The following is an 18,469-nucleotide window of genomic DNA, read 5'->3' on the forward strand; positions in this document are numbered from 1 at the left end:
GGGGCGGGGACGGGGGGTGTGCGAGCAGCGGGGCTGAGCTAAGCCGAGCCCACGTGTGACGGCTCTCGCCGCTGCCCCGGCTCCGCCGCTCGCAGGGAGATTCGGAGGAGCCCGGGCGGGGGGGAGGAGGAGGGGGAGGAGGGAGCGGGAGATCTCGGGGCTCGGAGCCGGCCGCCGCTCCGCTCCGATCGCTGTGGGGCTCGGTTTTTTGGGGGTGGGGGGGCGGGGGGGCTCAGATATGGAGGCAAATGGGAGCCAAGGCACCTCGGGCAGCGCCAACGACTCCCAGCACGACCCCGGGTAAGTTTCCAGCCGCTGCCCACCGCGCCGCCTCGGCTCGCTCTCCTTGCAGCGGCGGGGACGGCGGTGCGCGGAGCCGGGCATCTCCCGCGCCCCCCCCGCCCCTCCCGCGCGGCTCCCCCCACCCCCGTGGAAGTTACACACCTTTGGATTGCATTTCGCCGTCACCTTCTCCCCCACCCCACCTCCGGGCTCTCGCTCGCTCGCTCCCCCCCGCTTTCCTTTTAGCTTTTGTAAGTTACACGTCAAAATGGCCGATCTGACATCGGTGCTCACTTCTGTTATGTTTTCTCCCGCTAGTAAAATGTTTATCGGTGGACTGAGCTGGCAGACCTCACCAGGTAAGGGAGGGAGGGGGGGACGACTGGGTCCCCCCCTTCTTGGCTTCTTTATTGCTCTTTGTTATCCCGGTATAGGAGCCCCCCCCCCCCGCGCCATTGGCTCCCCACTTCTCCTGTGCAAGGTTATTTTTTTAAATAGCAAATCCTTTCCGAGCCCTCTACGCGACCTCTGTTGCCGAATTTCCCCCTCGTGTTCAAAAAATGCAAAAACAAAACAGAATAACAACAGAAAACTACTTTTGGTTTTTGTCCTTGATCAAAATTTGCATTGCTTTTTTCCCCCAACACCTTCTCTCCCCCCCCCCCCATCTCTCGTTCTCTCTCTACAGATAGCCTTAGAGACTATTTTAGCAAATTTGGAGAAATTAGAGAATGTATGGTCATGAGAGACCCCACTACGAAACGCTCCAGGTAAACCATTCCCTTCTGGATTTTGTCTTTATTTTAGAACAAAGTTTAAGTGTTATTTTTGGAGGTGTCTTCAGAAGTAGCTGAGCGGATTTAGAATGGGGCTTAGGCGGGTGGCTGGTTTCGAACGTCGCTCAGCCCACTTCCCCCCTCCTCCCCAAGCCCCAAAGGTTATTGTTAATGGGGGCTGAACTCTGGATGCAGAGATGCCCATCTCTCCGCGTCAGGTCATTTCCCCCGTCGCTTCTTTCTCTTCTGTTTAAAATGACATTCAGCTTCATTCACTTCACACAGTTTTGTTTTGGTTTTCTGGTGTCTGCTTTCCGCATACTCCCAGCACTCCAGACTCGTAATAAGCCCCTCTTAGGAAGCTGGGTGAATCTTTTCTAAGTGCCGGTTTTCTACGGAATAAAACAAAGCGTTAAGGAGCAGGGGAGGAGGAGGAGAGGAAACTGAGGTGGCGAAAGAGTGGAGACACCAGCATTTTCCAAGTTACCTTCACCCGCCCTGCCCGGTTCCACTTTCCCCATTAACCTTGATGTTTTTTTTCTTGGGAAGTGAAGGGTTGTAGACAGGAGGCGAGTTGGGGGAGGATGGTGGAGAGGGGGAACTCGTGGGGGACAACTTTTGCTCTATTTTGCCTTAGGACTCCTCGTTGCTTTCAGTGGAGTCCCATTTTCTTGTTTGCTTTTTCTCCCTTTGTCTCATTTCAGAGGCTTCGGTTTCGTCACGTTTGCAGACCCAGCAAGTGTAGATAAAGTATTAGGTCAGCCCCACCACGAGTTAGACTCCAAGACGGTAGGTTGCTTTTCCCTGTTATTCTTCACCCCTTTTCAGGAAAGATCTTGGGCACTGACAGCCCTATTTAAAGGGACAGTGTCTTCTTTAGCTGCTTTGCTGAGAACTGAGTACTTTTAAGCAGACCTTGCAAGTTGGCTGGAAAGTTCCCTGGGATGGTTGGATTTGGGGGTTTCTTTTAGAGCCTGTCCTGCTGCAGCTGCAGGTACTGCCAAGCAGATGACTGGGGGGAGGGGTGGTCTTGGGGAGAGGCTCTTTTTTTGGCCAAGGGACCATGCAAAGAAACTCCACCACATAGCAAATGCAACTTTTCTTTGTCAACCCAGCACAGCCCTCGTTACTAACTGGCTGTGGGAATTGGCCTTTGGGAGACATGACCTGCTTCACAGCTGAGGGGGAGCGGAAGGGGCACTCATCACAGATCCAGGCAACAGGTTTCTTCAGGGGCACTTGGCATTTGCAGTGTGTTTGAGAAGGGAGGGAGACCTCCGGGCCAGGCTGGGCATGCAGTGGGTGACTCCAGACGGGGTGAAATCTGAGGCTGAGAAGGCCTTGGGTTTCACAGTGATTCCTGGCCTTCTACCCCCACCCCCTTCAACCTCAGATTCTTGAGTATGGACACTTGGGAGTATTGAAAGGGTTCAAAATTGGGCTTTGAGGGAGGAGAGAAAGGGAGGAAAGAGTATCAGTGTATAATAATAAGTTGAATGGGGAGCGAGTGGGAGGGCAGTTCACAGTGTTTTATTTGGCCCCTGTGTTGGCTTTGTGACTCTTTTCCTCTCTTCCCTCCTGTGGATTAGAATTTGCCCACAGTGTTTGTGCATTCAGGGAAGCAGGGCCCTGAGGTGCTACCGGGATGGCGTGCAGGGCTGCCTGGGTCTTCCCTTTCTGTGGTGGGCAGTGGGTGCTTAGTCCTACTGCCCCGGAGGAACTTGGGTGAGTTACCTCCCTCCAGGCCTGAGTTTCCTCTTTGGTAAAATAAAGGAGTGAAGAGGTGATCTTCTTTCAAGTTCCCTTTGACTTATACATTGAAAGGAAGAGAAGAAAGAAACACCTTTGATTTTGCAAATTCACCCTCTCTAGCCATCAGAGGTCTGCCTGGCTAGATCTCTAACCACCTCCTGGAAAAAAGACACAACCCCCCACCTCAGCCACTCTTAAGTTGCTTTATTAGTTGTGCTGGATTTGTCATAGATTGTGGCCCAGCTCTTTTGTACTTTTAGATCATTTCATTTCAGGGATACTCATTAGTAGGGTGATAATGGATGTCTGAAGATTTTTTTTTTTTGGCCATGAATTTTCAACTAGACATTTTTAAAAAAAGGCAAAAATTGAAGAAGAAAAACATTCCTAAGTATTCTAGCGTACATTTGGGCATTTATTCTCACCACCTGTCTGTACCCTGGGCCCGAGACAGAGTATCATATTTGGTTTTGGTGGTGGTTGGTGGGTCATACCCCTGGTTTTAGGCACAAAGCCTGCTGTTTCTCTCCCTAATTGTTTGTGGACATGTTTTGGTGGCTATTATTTAGTATAACTGTAGCTTTTGACTTTGTTTCAACGTTCAGTGCAGGAGGCAGAAGCGGTTGGTTTATTGACATGGAAACGAGGATCTTGTTTACCGTTACCTTAAAAGCTTTGTTTAGGTAACGGCCATTCACGTCCAAAATAGTACCCTAGTCTTTTCCTAGCAGATTGTAGCTCCAGTAAGTAGAGCTGTACCTAACTAACTAATGTTTTAATTTTTGGTAGTTTTCTTTTTTGTTCGTTTTAAAAAAAATAGTTGACAGGGATGTGCAAAAGGTTGGGATTTGCCATACTTGCTGACCTGCCTCTCCTCTGAGAGCCCCGCGTGTGAACACACCCTGGGTGTGTGCACACACTGGAGGACTTCTGCTAAGCAACACACAGTATAGGCATTCGGAATTGGTTCAGAGTTTTGTCCTTTCCGATATGTATATTTTTCCGTGCTCTGTTTTCTTCACGGCTTCCACCCTCTCCAACTCCCGGCCTCTCTGCCACATGTCCCTCACCTTACACCTCACAAACAAGGTGACTTCCAATTGCAATTGTGTGCTGGTCAGCTAAAAAAATACCTCAGGGGAGTGTTTATGAAAAGATCAGGGCAACAGAATGGAAAATCCACACCTGTTGTATCTCTCTTGTAGGCAGTTCTAGTCAGTGCTGAATACACCTGTAGATGTGGTAATGTTAATCTTCATGCAAGGCTAGTTTCCTAGATCAGAGATTTTTGTCTGTTTTAGTTTTTGAAAAATAATCTCTCATTTCTCAGGTGTGTTTAGAAGTAGTAAACAGGCTTCAGACTTCTATTAGGTCTTTAAATTACCCCGATAAAGGTGGTAAATCTTTGTATAGAGAGCGGCCAAGGCCCTAGGGATGGAAGTCTGGGGACAGGAGAATGATCTGTGGTGTGCCTTTCCTCCCTCTGTGTTTTTTCCCCAAGTGGTCCTCTTTTCCCCCCCCTTTCCCTTGGCACAACTGAAAACAAGGTTCAGATTTACATTTTAAAAGGGGAAAATTTTAATATGAAAGCCCAAGCCTATCAATAAATAACTTGTAGCAGTGTTCATGCCACTCTCTGTGTTGAATTTTACCCAGAGATTTGTGACATTTAGAAATCTAATGGAAACCAACTACGGGAATATTTTTTTATTCTTCCCTCTCCATATTTTCTATCTGACAACTCCATTCCACTGCCCCCTGCCCCAAATTAGCCTATTAGATTCGGATGCTTCTGTGGGAATTGTTTTTGTGTTTAAAGGCAGTTCCTGGTGGAGAATCCTATGTTCCGCTGGTGTCTGTCTGGGGCAACGGATGTTTTCCCTTTCCTCTTGGAGTTGGAGAAGGAGGAATGCCTAGTTGTTAAACTGGAATCCCACTTCTTTTTGGCAATACTTTTTTTTTTTAAAACCTTTTCCTTAATGGTATTCTTATACTTTTCTAATTTGGGTTTTTAGGTTGATCCTGTTTTTTTTTAACCTCTGATTTTCAAGCTAAATCCAGGTAGATTTAGCTTGTGTGTTTCCACTTATTTATTATTATTTTTTAAGAACCTGTCAGCTTCCAAGTTTTTGACACCTGCTTTTTCTTGAGGTATAACTACAGAATGAGCCATCTCTTTTTGATTACACATTGCTTTTGCTAAAATAAGTGAATTAATTCAAGTGGAGTCTAGCATTAGATATATCTGGGGAGCTTTTGGATATTGATTTAAACATTTTTTGGAATCCCCTTCCCCACCTGTGTTGTTTAGTTGTCCTGGAGGGTGGGGAATATCATTACCTGCTGCTAGAGGAGTCTTAATTTTCAGGTTATGATTTTTTTCAGTGATGATATACCCATCTTTTCTTCCAGCCTTGCAACACAGATTAGATGCAGGTACCATTTAATATGCAGTATCTCATTGCCTAAGTAAATACACACGCGACCTGGCTTACTGAGAGCATTACACACTAAAGTGCATGGTGGGGCATTTCAGAAAGGTTAGTTCTACCTGTTTTATCTTGGGAGGTATAAGGAAAGTTTAGATTGAAGTTTTAGGAACTTTAAGTTGCTTGAGAAGTTACTAAAAGTGTGGTGAGAAGCCTGAGAAATGAGTGATTAATCATAATTTGTTTCCTTTCCTCAAAGAATCTCAAATTGACCCCTGCTTTTCCAATTTTTTTCCCCCCAGATTGACCCCAAAGTTGCATTTCCTCGTCGAGCGCAGCCCAAGGTAAGTGGGAGAATCAGTTATAGGATTTTAACCCTCAGAGATGGTTGCCAAGGATTTCAGGTTTCAAACAGAGCACTAGCAACGAAGCGTTGAGACCTGGGTGCGCCGTTCCTTCAGGGTACCGGCTGAGAGTCCAGGCGAGGAGCTCTGTGGGATAACCGGGCCTCCCCCAAGTTAGCCGACTTAAGGTGGGTACTGAGCGGCCTGTTCAGGCCGGTACACACCAGCGACGAGCCTGGGCCATCGGGGGCAACACAGCGCTCTGTTTCTTGCAGCATGTGTGCAAGCACTCGGTGCTTAAGCATTGCTGGGGTCATACTGGGAGAAGCTGGACATTCCCCTGTGACTTTCTTTTGCAGGGCTCTCTTTTGAGGTCTTGCAACTTGGAGTTTATGGCGAGGAGAGGACTTTATGTTTAAATAACTTCACCTTTCTTGGGAAAATAACTTACAGACCCGTAGGGCCCCGTATCTGGTGGAGCAGCAGTGGCTTTCCTGGTTTCAGGTTGGCTGGATCGGTTAGGTCACTTGCAGTGGACAGTGCTGTGGCTGCTTTGTGCACGTACTGTGCCGGGCAGAGAAGCGCTGCAGGGTGGTAACCGCGTCGGAGTGGTGCTGTAAGGCTTGCTTCGTGGATGAAGACACGCCTTCCCCTCCTCACGAGTATGGAGCTGACACAGCTTTCACAGGGCTTGCCAGGTGTGACTCTGTGAACACAGCTGCATGATGCTAAAGATGAAATTTAAAGGATGGTGGCTTAGATGTTAAATTTGCAGTTTTTAATTATACTCTTTTCTTCCCTGAGTAATGTTGGAAGAAACACTTTCTTTGTATCCTGTGGTCTTGGCATTGGTAGGAAAAGGTGCTGCCTCTGACTGTAGGTCATATGGGAAAAGAACGGTGGCTTTAGCGAGTTCAGTTAATCTACTAAGCATCACTTCCTAGAAATGGAACCATTTAATTGTGTGGTTTTGTCTGTTAATGAAGAAGTTGGCTGTTGTGGATGAGAGCTTGAGAATTTTAGTTTTGGAGCCTGTTACACGATTCTCTATCTTGCGTGTAATTTCTTTTCTTTCCTCATCTCGCCACTCTTTTCTCTTGCAAAGGAAGCATGAACCTCTTATATAAATATAGCAAAAACATTTTCTTAATACATTTTTTCCTAACACTTAAGCAAGTAATGGGAATTAATGAACCTAAGAGGTTATATTATTTCTTTCCTCAGCATAAACTTAGGGGCTGTCTTATCTGCTTAAGGATTGCTTTCCAAACTGTGTGTAATCCTTGACATTTAAGAAGGCTTTCCAGCATTAACAGTATTTCCTGGGTTTGGAAGAATTGCTATTTCTTCCATAAGTGTGAATCTTCAGATTTCCAGGTTAGTCATTTGATCACCCAGAACTGGCATCAGATTACCCGAGAGGGAAACTGGAAAAATCCCTGACTTTGTCAAACCTGGGGTCTGACCTCTTTTCTCCTTCCCCTTGCTTTTTTTAAAGAAGGAAGGCAATGTTTTACTGAAAAGTACTCTGGCATTTGGTTTTTCAGCAATGCATTTAACTTGAACATCAGTTTCTTAAAGACTGTTAAAGTGTGTCCATCCTCCCACCCCTCCTTCAACCCAGGGTCTTGGATTTTTCTCACGAGTTGTCAGACTTTTAGATGGGAGCTAACATGGAACCCTTTGGGAGAGGACAGCATTCCTTTGATTTCTGGGGATTTAATGACAGTATCTTACTTTTTATGATGTATTGCACATTTTCCTGTTCATTTTCTCCGCCTGAATTCCTGCTCCCAGGCCTCTGAGTAGATTGCCTTCTCTCAGACTTGGTTTCCTCATCTGTAAAATGGGTCAGTAACTCCCTTAGGTGGTTGTGAAGAAAAACAGCAGGTGAGCCCGTGATGCCCTCTCCTCCTCATTATTGGTTTGGCTATCATTGTTACTGTTAGTTTCAAGATGGGCAACTTGGGTTCAGATCTCGGCCGTCCCATGCATTAGCTGTGTGAATTTGGGAAACGCATTGAGCTTGACCTCAGTTTCCCCATCTCATAGAGTTTTAAGCAGATTTAACTAACTGTTACAAGTAAAGTGCTTAAAAGAAGCCAATCTGGCACGTGGCAAGACCGTATGCGTTACTTGTCACTTCTGTTATTTGTATCAAGCCCTCACACCAGTCCTACGAGAGGTCTAGCAATAACAATGACAGCGGCTGGATTTCCAGCAGGCACTGTAGTAGGGATGTTATGCCTACCAGTCGTACAGTCTTCATCTCTGCCCTATCACATGGGGACGAGGATCGGAGCCAAGCATAGGTGGGTTGAGAGGTGGTATAAGAGACACACCCAAGCAACCGGGCTCCAGAAAGTGCTCTCTCCCAGTGTGCCCTACTGTGGGGCGTCTCCCAGGGGGTGGCCTCTGTGTGACAGGAAGGGAGGCAGCTCAGAGTCATCAGGCTGTGAAGGGAAGATCCTCAGGCGGTGCTCAGAACTTCCACGTTCACTTCGTGGGACCAGGCGACTGGCTCAGCTCCGATGATGTCATCCCCCTTGTACACAGGAGTCACCGCCTGGTCGTGTCTCTGCATCTCACCCTTCTGGCACCCTCCCAGATGGGTCTGGGGTTGCTCAGCCTCAGTGAGCCAGCCGGGCAATTGGCGAGGGGTGTGGTGGCTGGGAGTTGCTGCAGAATGGGGACAAAGCCCCTTCCTTATCCTCAGCTATTTTCCCACAGAATTTGAGCCTGACCACAGGGACTTCAGACTGAAGTTAGTGTTGGCGGCCACAAGCCAGCTGGCAGGAGTATAGAACTTTAAGTCCACCCTGATTTTTTTGCTGTGTACCTCCCTTCAATAAAACTTCTGTGTGTGCATGAGGGTCTCAGTGGCTGAGTGAGTGAACTGCGCCTTTCCTCGTGGACTGGATGAGGAGCTTGAAAATGATATGTCACGTGTGTTGTAGTGAAAATTCGTCTCTCTGCTTTCTGGCGGTCCCTCCTTGCTAACACTCACCAGAGAAATATTCCGTGGAGGTGTTAAAACAAGACTAGTGGAAAGAAATTGTAACTTAATACGAAAAAAATCCATGGCAAGTGAAGAACAGATTTCATGCTAGTACTGTCATAATATTCTTTCATGTATCATATAAATAAAAACCTGTTTTGAACAGAATTTTAATGAGCGACCAAAGGGAAGGTTTTGAATCCTGTGTTTTATTTATCCCACCCTTCCTGATGTAAATGTGACGTCTTAAGTGAAGTATAATGGGGCTTTATTAACCAGTTGAGGGGTGACTCTTGGGAGATTAGTGGCCGTTAATGAGTGAAGTTCGGTGTGATCAGAAGCAGATAGGTCTGTTCTTTATCTTCCTCTTTCTCCAGATGATTATTTCATTATTGTAAAATATGTAAAAGGTCCCCCCCCCCAATCTTTTTAAAAATTTAAAATGGTCTTGCTACTCTTAAGAAGATGGCTTAATTCGAAACTATTGGAGAAACGGGGATTGAGATCAATCTTGTCATATCCTTTCTTGGGTCCTTTTGGGCAGAAGTGTGAGCTGCTTGCACATTTTGCTAAAACTCCTGAGTTCTTTTTCTTGTGTGGACGAACTAAGAGCCTGCCTGGTATCTGGTGGCAAGATGGTGAGTTGCCACCATCTGTGCTGACTATCCTCGTGGATAATAAAGTCTTAGATTTTAGAGGCTAAAACATTATGTGCCAATCACGGAGATCTCATTTCTTTGACCTCTTTCCACTTGCTTTCAGTCGCAGCTGCATGACTGTCGCCGGGTCATCGAACGCCCTGCCCTTCCAGCTCCTCCTCTTTAAAACAAGGGGAGTAGAGTGCCCAACAGGGGGTGATTTTAAAGATGAATGCAAAATACTTCACTTTGCCTGGCACCAAGGGACATCCTTGGTAATGTCTGCTGTTGTTATTAGAGAATTCTTTTTATGGAATGAAAAAAATTTTAATGGTGAAAACAATCTAAGAGAAATCCTAATAGGAATGTAAGCCCTCTGATGGCAGGGAGCTGTGGGTGGTAGGTGGTCACCAGTGAGTTGCACCCAGCTGGCCTTTTTCACCTTGGAGGCAGCTGACACCGGGGAAGTTATGCCCTGGGCCCACAGCTAAGTTGTGGCAAGGTTCACTAGATGCCTGGTTTTCCTGTTCCTGTTGCTGATGAGGCCCTAGGGCCTGGAAGGTTCTCTGTGAAACGTGCATCCAGATGGGTGCAGTGCAGCACGAACGTTTTACACGCACACCTCCTGTTCCGGGGGAGCAGTTTTTTGGCAGCTTCTCAAGGGCGAGGGGATGAGTTTTCGGCATCTGGCCTTCCCCTGCTGCTGTGGGTCGGGTCATTCTAACGTCTTGCCATCTTGAATGATCTGCAGCTGTCATCCGGGCAGCCACAGTTAACCGACCTGCCGGTGGGGTTCTCATTCCCAGCAGGGATGTGGCATCTGAGCTCTTGTCCACAGCAGTGAGGACCCTGGGGATTAGTGACATAGTGTCTTTTCTGTGGGGGATCAGAGCTCCGTCCCCCCTTCCAGTCAGCAGCAGGTGTCTGCTGTGGAAGAAGGGCACCTTGTCCTACAAATGTCCTTTCCTCCCAGACTCATGTTTGGCTGTTAAGGTCAGTCTGCCGAGACGACGGAGCAGCTGCGTCCTGCGTCATGTGTTTTTGGCCTACAGGTGAGACCCCTCTGTCCCTGGGAGGGGAGGAGAAAGGAGGCTCTCTGAGGAGCCAGCCAAACGCCCTGGTGCCCTTCTAGAGTGCATCTGTTTTTTGTTTTTGTCTTATTTTTTAAACGCAAGCGCTCTCTGGCCAAAAGCCCCGAGAATACACCGGAAGATGTAGTTGTTCACTTAGCAAGAACTCGTTAGTGCTCTGTGTGCACCCATTTTGGGTGGAATTTAGGAAACCCCCGGTGGCTTCTGAATGACCACAGATCTGTGCAGAGGGGTATTTCCTGACTCAACTCACATTGGCTGCCTCGAAACTGAGTGTTCATCTTTCTCCAGACAGCTGCTCCTTGTGTGCACCGCCGCCCCGCAATTCCCTGCCTTCTTGCTCCTGTCTGTCCAAGCCCCCTGGTACCTATTTCCTGAAGTTGTCCTTGCTTCCTCTTGGATGTAGCAGCTTTTCTCTGGATTTCCTCTACACTGGCCTGTCATGGGACTGTGGACCTGCCTGCAGTGACGCTGACACACCGTGGCGTGTCCTGCGAGGCACCCTCGCTCATTTATCACACACCTTGTTAGGCACCTGCAGCGTGCCCGCAGCAACTGCCCCAGGTTCTCTGTGAACAGTGAGACCCAGCTCCTGCCACGTGGCGCTTGCTCTCCGATGGGCAAATAACAGTGGACAGGTGTGGACACGTGGGTGGGGCAAAAGCCACGCGGGGAAGAGGCCGGTGGGTGGGTGTCTCTGACTGGTCAGTTGCCACTTCCCAGACTCAGGGAGAATTTACCAAGTCTCCGCTCAGCACCAGGAGCAGCGTTAGGCACTCTGTTCTGAGTTCTATGCTTATTAGGCTCACGTCTTACTACCTTCACTGGACAGTAAACTCAAGGGCACAAGCATATTTTTCTAATTTAAAAAAACCGTAGCTCTTTATTGCTGTTCTTTTGCACACCATCGACCTCCACTTGGATAGAATGAACGTAGAATGACAAAAGAGGCACAGTATGTCTTTGGGGGCCCTAGCTCCGGCTGGGGAGGACTGTTTTTGGTGATACAGGGGTGGTTGTGATGAGCACATGTGGAGGAAGGAAGAGCTGAGATTACTTCTTGGAGGAGGAAGTGGTTTTTGCCCCAGATTCTGAAAAGCAGGTAGGAAGGAAGAATGGCAGGATTGTGCTCTTCCTCCTGGGACTAGGAGACATAACAGCGTGGGGCTGTAGCTGAGGGTGTTGCTGTAGCTGAGGGTGTTGCTGCAGAGTGGTCTGGGGAGAGGCTGCAGAGTCGGGGGCCGGGCTGCAGAAGGCCTTGAATGCCAGGCGAAGCCAGAGGGTTGGTGCTGTATTGGCCAGTGCTGCAAAACCTGTTGTACGTGTGCCCATCACGAGGATGCCCTGATGATGATCTGAGCCCTTTCTGGTTTTACTGATAGGACCCCGACTAATGGGGTTTTGTGGAGAACTTTCCGTCCTAGATTAGAACCTTCTGCCCAATTCTTCCTGTGTCTGCTTTGACTATCTGTTCTTTGGGAGGGGTGTTCTGGGTGCATCCTGACCTGTGTGCAGAGCTCTGTCACTCTCCCGTTTCTACTGTTCACACCTCGGTGCTTCCTTACTATAAGGAAGCATCACAGAGCCCACACTACACAGTTCTGTCCAAGCTGTGATCTTAACTGTGTGCAGACAGTGAGATGTCCTTTCTTGCTGTGGAAGTCAGAAGTTGCTGGTGTGACACCAATGCTCGTGCCCCGTGGCTCAGAACAGCCTGACCTGTGACTTCATAGGTTGTGTCTGCTTAGGGTCACCTTGGGCTGAGGGCCTGCCTGGCGTGAAGGACATGAGGTTCTGGAATCTTGACCTGTGCCTTCTGTGTGGTGTGAGGTCTGTGAGCAAGCGCCTTCTTGGGACCAAGCAGCCCCAGGACATTGTAGCTTCTCCACACTGTGTGTGTGTCCGGCAGAGGCAGGAATCCCACTGGGCCTTGAGCACAGTGAGATGTCTTGGGCCTCCCTCCCATTCCAGGGTAGAGCACATCTATCCATCAGCCTCCTGGAATGGTTCTCAGGGTGGGTTCCTGGCTATATACTATTTTAGTTTTGAGGCCTTGAAAAATCAAATAGAAAAATGAATTCAAAATAATGGCTGTCACTCACTGTGAGTCAGTGTCTTCCAGACATCATACTAAGTCTTCATTTATTTAGTTTCCTTTAATTTAATCCTTACAATACTGCTTTACAGTAGTTGGTGTTGTCTTCATTGGGCTGATGGGTAAACTGAGGCTAGGCCAACTTCCCTGAGACCAGAGAACTTGTAAAGGGTCAAGGTTGGCCTTTGAACCAAAGTCTGCCTGAATTGCAATTTCCTGTTCTCTTAACTGCTAAGCCCTATTGCATTTAGCATGGATGGGTAGATTTTAAATCCTAGTACTTTGCCTGATGACTATAAAGTAAGCAGGCGGAGGAACAGAATTTGTTGTAGTCTGGTAAGGAAACTTAAGGTTGATTTCTGCTGCCTGTTTTCTAAGACTGTTTAGCCTCATTGATGACATCACTAGCCATGGAATTTTGGACGCAAGAATGGTTTTGCACCTCCACCTGTCATCTGTAAAATGCACTTTTAACACTACCTACACCATAGAATTGCTAAGGGGATTGGAGAGCTCATGTGTATGAAGGGCTTAGGGTGCAGCCTGCACGTAGTGGGGCCACTGTGTGCATCTCTTATCCGTGACTGTCGTCAGTGATGGCGCTCTCAGGCTACAGGTGACCTGTGCCTGGCAGGGTGATGGCCCCTGTCTTCTCTGCAATGTGGAGAGTTGGAAAAATCTTTCACTGTCTTGGTCTGCTCCAGGGTCCTGACTGGAAGGGGAGATAGCGTGCCTCCTTTATCTTGGGGGAGTTCTCGGGTACTAGGCACTCATCCCCCCTCTGTATCTGCTGCCTCTGTTCCTGCTGCCTGTGAGTGCTGTCCCGGGAGGGGACAGCTGAGGCACTGCTGTGTGAGAAGCTCCCTGTGCGCTCTCCTAGCCCTGGTCTTTATCTGCCTGGGGGTAGCTCCACCAATGACTGATCTGAAAGCATCACATTCATTTATTTGTCACTGGCTGTGACAGGCAAGTTAATGCTAATGGATTCTTTTTTTAGCCTGTTGTCTGCAATGAGTTTCTCCCAAATGTCCTGAAAATCTAAGGCATTAGGGAATGTGTAACTTTTATGATGGGAAGGGGCGTGGATGTAGGGGGGAAAGGACTTAAAAGATAAATGGGGTTTTGTGTGCAAGGGCCTTAAGTTTAGGTTGGGGTGGGGGGCGGGGGGAGAGCAGGCAAAGAGGGATGTTGGACCAGCCCAGAGTCTTCGTTTTAAGAAATCCATTCAGGGCTCTAAATTGCTGTTTCTGTTTCAATTATGTGACAATTTCAAGGGTTTAGAAAAATCTAATAAAATGGTCTTGATGATGCATTCTACAGGGAGAGTGCTCCAGGAGAATAAATTCCTCGGGGGTCAAGAGATTCTCGTTCCTGCCACCTCAGGCCTTCTTTCGCTGGGTTTTTACATTTTTATTGTTTTGAAGGGCAGAAAACGGTGTTGAAATGTATTCAGGGCTTCATCCATATCCTCCACTGAAATGAATTATTCTCTTTGGGCAATTGCAAATAGACGGGGCAGTGCAATCACTAGCTCTCTTTCTTTCTTTCTTTCTTTCTTTCTTTTTTTTTTAAGACTGGCATGTTGTAAACGACTTTCAAGCAGGGTTTGTATGTGTAGTGATTTTGAATAAAGCACCAAAGAGAAGAAACTGGAGGAGGGGAAAGCATGAGCAGAGAGGCCCAATAAAGTTTTTCTTTTCTCCAGTCAAAGCTTTTGATAGTTTCCCAAAGAACAGAAGTTTACAATGGAAGCTGGCTCTCAGCTGCCTGCGGGAGCAGAGTGCAGAAAGACCTTGTGCAACAAAACGTGATGCAGAGTGACATTGATGAGGTGACCGCTCTGGTGGGAGGGAGGCAAGGAACCAGGGAAGTAGCGGTTCCCATGACTCCTCTCAGCTCGCCGGGTCTCCTCCTGCGTGCATGTATGTGGGCGTCTGTGTTCGTGCACGCACGCGCTGGCTTTCCTAGGTCTCTCCATGGACGTTTTAACACCAAACCCTGCTTAGTTTGGCTGCAACCTTCTGCAGCCTAGGGAGGCCACGTGTGGGGAATTCTCCGTTCCTGCCTATTGAAGAAAAGTAAAGTTTTAAGAAATTGGTGTTTTGGTTAACCTTCTAGGTACTTCCTAGTGCAAGGCTGGCACCACAGGGCACTGTTGGAACCTCAAAGGCAAGTGTGTCAGAAGTCAATATGCTCATCTTTGAAATGGGGAGAGAAAAACTGTTAGTGGAAGGCTTTTCCTGCCACCCCCAACCCTCACCCACCCTTAAAGGTCCTAACGTGGTAAGATTTCATATTGGTGGTATAAAAAGTATGTTGCGACCACTGCTTCTTTGATATTTTCGTGCCTTGGAGAGTATTCCGTATTGCTGTATTGCTCTAGTGCAAGAATTCAGTTACTCGAGAAAAGCTGTTATGTTTCAGCTAGATTACCTGGCAAGGAGGTGAGAAAACCTGGATCCAGCTGCCTTGCTGGACAGGATCTCAGGACTCCCTGGCTCTCTTGTCAGCCTGCCTCAGAAACGAGGCTGGCGTCTTCCTGATCTTCCCTCACCAGGGTGTTAGAGTGAGTATTCTGAACCTTAATGGGCGAGTCCAATCTGCTGCAAGATCTTTAAAAAAAGCTAGGTGGGGCCTGGGGAGTGGGGTCGGGGGAGCTACACTCTGTATTTATTGAGCATGTCTGGGCTTTTATTTTCTTTTTTAATATCCATTTCAACTTAATTCCCTCTGGAACATCTCTCAAACATGTCATTTTTTGTATTTAACAGCAAACAAAGGTTTTTAAATTTACACACATAACACTTAATAAAAAATCAACTGGTGGGTTCACCATCTTTCCCACCTAGGGAAAAGGATCAAATTAGAATGCTTGAACCTAGGAAGAAATTGGGCTGTGAGTCTCCGCAAGACCCCTATGTGGATGTGCTTCCTCTCCTGTTTTCAAAGCAGATAATTGGTTTTAGTTAGAACTTCTGACTTGATTAGGGGGCCCAGAGGAAATTAAAGTGTGTTTGAATTTCACAAGTATAATTTTAATTATACAAATTTTGCATTTTTCACAGGGGAACTGGGTTCAGAACTTGTTTTCCTGTACTAATAGGGGTAGTAAAGCTGATTATAGCAGAATGCCTTGTTTAAGTCGCCCTGAAAATAAAAATCCATGGGTTTGATCATTGTTTTCCCCCGCAGCACATGATGTTCAGGTTAGCATCCACAAATGTCCCATATCCTAGTTAAAAATGATTTTCACTGGATCCACACAACTGTAGCACTGATGTGATGGGAGGTGGGGGAGCCTCGTTAGGAGTTTTTCTGCTGCACTTGCTGAAAGAATTCAATTAAAGTTCTTTTGAGCACCGGCCCTGCCTGGGCAGCCTGTTTGGCTCGAGGCCACGCTAGCATGTTGCGATTGCCTGTATCGCCACATCATCCTGTTTGCACAAAGCCTGTGCATTCTCAGTGTTGGCGCTCCTGGCTGCCCCTCGTCAGCATGACCCTGCTGGAGGAGAGTGGAACATACCGTGGACACAGTCACCCAAGTTCTTCCCCAAGCAGTAAAGAGGTAACGGAGCAAGGGCGATCGGCCCCTCTGAGCATCTCACCAAAGGACCCCATTATGTTCATTGGGAGCGACCCAGGGCTAGCTAGACAAAACCTCCAACTGGGGGAAGTGCTCTGTGGGCTTGGCCGCAAGCATCCTCGGACATTCCCCCCTGTGCTGGGGCTTTGAAAGCTGCCTAGAGACCAGTTCCTCCGGTCCTTTCTGCCCTTGTCTCAGATATTGATGGGAGAGCTTGAATAGAACAATTGTTCTTGATGGAGAAATCACGAAACCAGCTTGTGAATGACTTGTGTCATTCAAGTTGGGGCCTGGAAGTATGGGAAAAGAGAGCCCCAAATGTCAGTCTGATCCTACCCCCCGCCCCAACCTGTATCAATCACTGACTTGATTACTTTCGTTTTTCTGTGGAAGTGGTGTAGCTTTATGTGTAAAGGCATAGACTTTTGAACCAAGCTGAGTTTGAACCCTTGCTCTGCCCCTTACTTGAGAAGTTACCTCAATTGTCTGTGCCTTAGTTTTGTCATCTGTGAAATGAGATAATAATCGTAGCTGCTTCACTGGTTTGCTGTGAGGATTAGAGGAGTTTGCCCATCAAATGCTTCAACAACTGTCAGCCCATGGTGAGCACTGTGGATGTGTGAGCTGTGGTCTCGTCAGAGAAAGTGACGTTCTCTGGCAAGCGTGGCAAAATGCTGACTGCCTCCCTAGCTGGTTGGAGGTTGTGTGCACAGCAGGCTACAGCCGCAGGTATTTTTTTCCTTACGTAATGTTTGAGAAGGGGTGTATGCTCGTGTGGGTGTGTACATGCAAAGTTACCAACGAGAAGGGCGGACGTGCGGTAGGCGTGACTTGGAGTAGGGCCTGGTTTGAGCCTTGGTGCTGCCACTGACTGTGACCTGAGGAAGGTGTCTCAGCCTTTCTGAGATTCAATTCCACACCTGTAAAATGGGCACAATGGTTGTGTGTACGAGGTGAGACACCTCGTGTGTCGTTCACATTCAGAACATCCAGTCCTCCCATCGTAGCCAGGGAGGAGTTGTTGTTATATTTTTTTAACCCCTCCTGACAATGAGAGCGATACATGGAGTCCACTCTTGCTGGAGGTAAGAATACCTGGAATTGGCTCTAGGCCTTAGAGGACCACAGAAAGTGGTCTTGTCCTTAATCTACACATGAGGGACTGCCTCCAGGGTCTCATTTCACAAACCCCAAGTGCCCAAGGTGAGGAAAATCTTTTTGTTTAGTCAGGAACCGTAGCCATCATCCACAAAGGGTGGGTCTGTCCCTTTGACACTGAGTGGTGACCGAAAGCACCGGGCTGGATGGCAGAAGAGGTTTGGGGCGTTCTGGAGGATGGAGTAGCTTTAGGGAAATGAAAGCTTCCTAGGCATGAGGAGGACAGTGGGGAGGAAGGGGGAAGGCGGAGATGGAGGTGCCCTTTGCCTTCACAGAACCTGTTAGTCAGGGGCACAGGATATGTACAGGCCCATGGGCCCCACGGTGTGCGTGAGATTAAGGTGGCTGAGCGCTGGGAAATGACAGCAGTTCTCAGCCCTGCCCCAGCACCCCCTGTCTGGATGGGAAGAAGCCTCAGGCACCTCAGGCGTCCGAGGCGCCGCTCTCCGTGCTCACTTCCAAGTCAGTCTTCTCTACTTGTGTCTGTTGAGAGGAATGTACCAGGTGTGCTGGGAGCGGGGAGCACGATGGCGCCCACTGTGGACCTGGGGCAGGGGTGGGGCGTGCGTGCACGCTTGTGTATAGCGTATGCAGGGGTGGCCGGGAGGAGGGAAGCAGGAGAGTACATTGACTAATTATAGGGAAGAAGCCATATTTGCTGCTCCATTAAGTGATCACTAGGCTATGAAGCAGTTTATTGTAATTAATGCAGAAACGGCAAATAAGTGTTGGATTTGGAGTGGAGGGTCTCCAGGCACCCCTCCCCCTCGTGCTCCGCGTTCATGCCCTTCGCTGTCCCTTGAGGGACAGCGTCCTGGGGGAGCATTCTCGTCTCAAGTGCTGAGCTGGCGTCTGTGGGCCAGCTTTCTGGGACATTTCGACAACTACGGAGCAGCACTGGCCCCCTCTCCTTCAGAATCTTCTTTCGGGGATTTTCCCGTTTTCTAAAGGAGGAGGAGGAGAGGGCCCAGCCCCTGCCGTCATTGCTATTCTTGCCACAATCATTTTAATTCCAGCACATGAAAGTGGCAGGTTGCACGTCCAAGTCCATCGAGTTCGGGCCGTGTGGAGTTGTGATTGCTTTCCTTGATGATTTCTTGTTCAAATCAGCGGTGCTCTTAATTTTCCAGATGAAGTAAAAAGAAAATTGGAGACTCCCCTCCCGCCCTGTGTCTCTTCATCCAAGGTTTTCTGAGCATGACTCTGATTTGGAGGGTTAATATTAATTAGGAGCCAGTTTAGGCCTCGCTTGCTTGATGAGGGAGCTTCAGCGGTTGTGACAGACGCGGCTCCTTTCCTGCTTGTGCCTTTCTGTGGTTTTCT

The 18,469-nt window shown here is 48.1% G+C and overlaps 1 protein-coding gene across 6 annotated transcripts in view; it reads left to right on the top strand.

The window, feature by feature from the left end:
* The first annotated feature begins 70 nt into the window (after nucleotides 1–70).
* The window catches only part of MSI2 (musashi RNA-binding protein 2), a 357,761-nt gene continuing 339,362 nt past the window's right edge, over nucleotides 71–18,469 (top strand). For 4 of the 6 annotated variants that reach the window (XM_012726498.1, XM_012726499.1, XM_012726500.1 and 1 more), the window contains exons 1-5: nucleotides 238–300; nucleotides 601–641; nucleotides 971–1,052; nucleotides 1,763–1,847; nucleotides 5,542–5,583. In XM_012726498.1, coding sequence (XP_012581952.1) covers nucleotides 239–300; nucleotides 601–641; nucleotides 971–1,052; nucleotides 1,763–1,847; nucleotides 5,542–5,583 — 312 coding nt within the window. In that variant the 5' untranslated portion in view covers nucleotide 238. Of the gene's footprint in view, nucleotides 301–550; nucleotides 642–970; nucleotides 1,053–1,762; nucleotides 1,848–5,541; nucleotides 5,584–18,469 lie in introns of those variants that run through there. The other 2 variants (XM_004684404.2, XM_004684405.2) reach the window with 2 other exon arrangements.

This window comes from Condylura cristata, unplaced genomic scaffold, assembly GCF_000260355.1.
Source record: "Condylura cristata isolate star-nosed mole 26May11 unplaced genomic scaffold, ConCri1.0 scaffold00017, whole genome shotgun sequence".
Taxonomy (NCBI): Eukaryota; Metazoa; Chordata; class Mammalia; order Eulipotyphla; family Talpidae; genus Condylura; species Condylura cristata.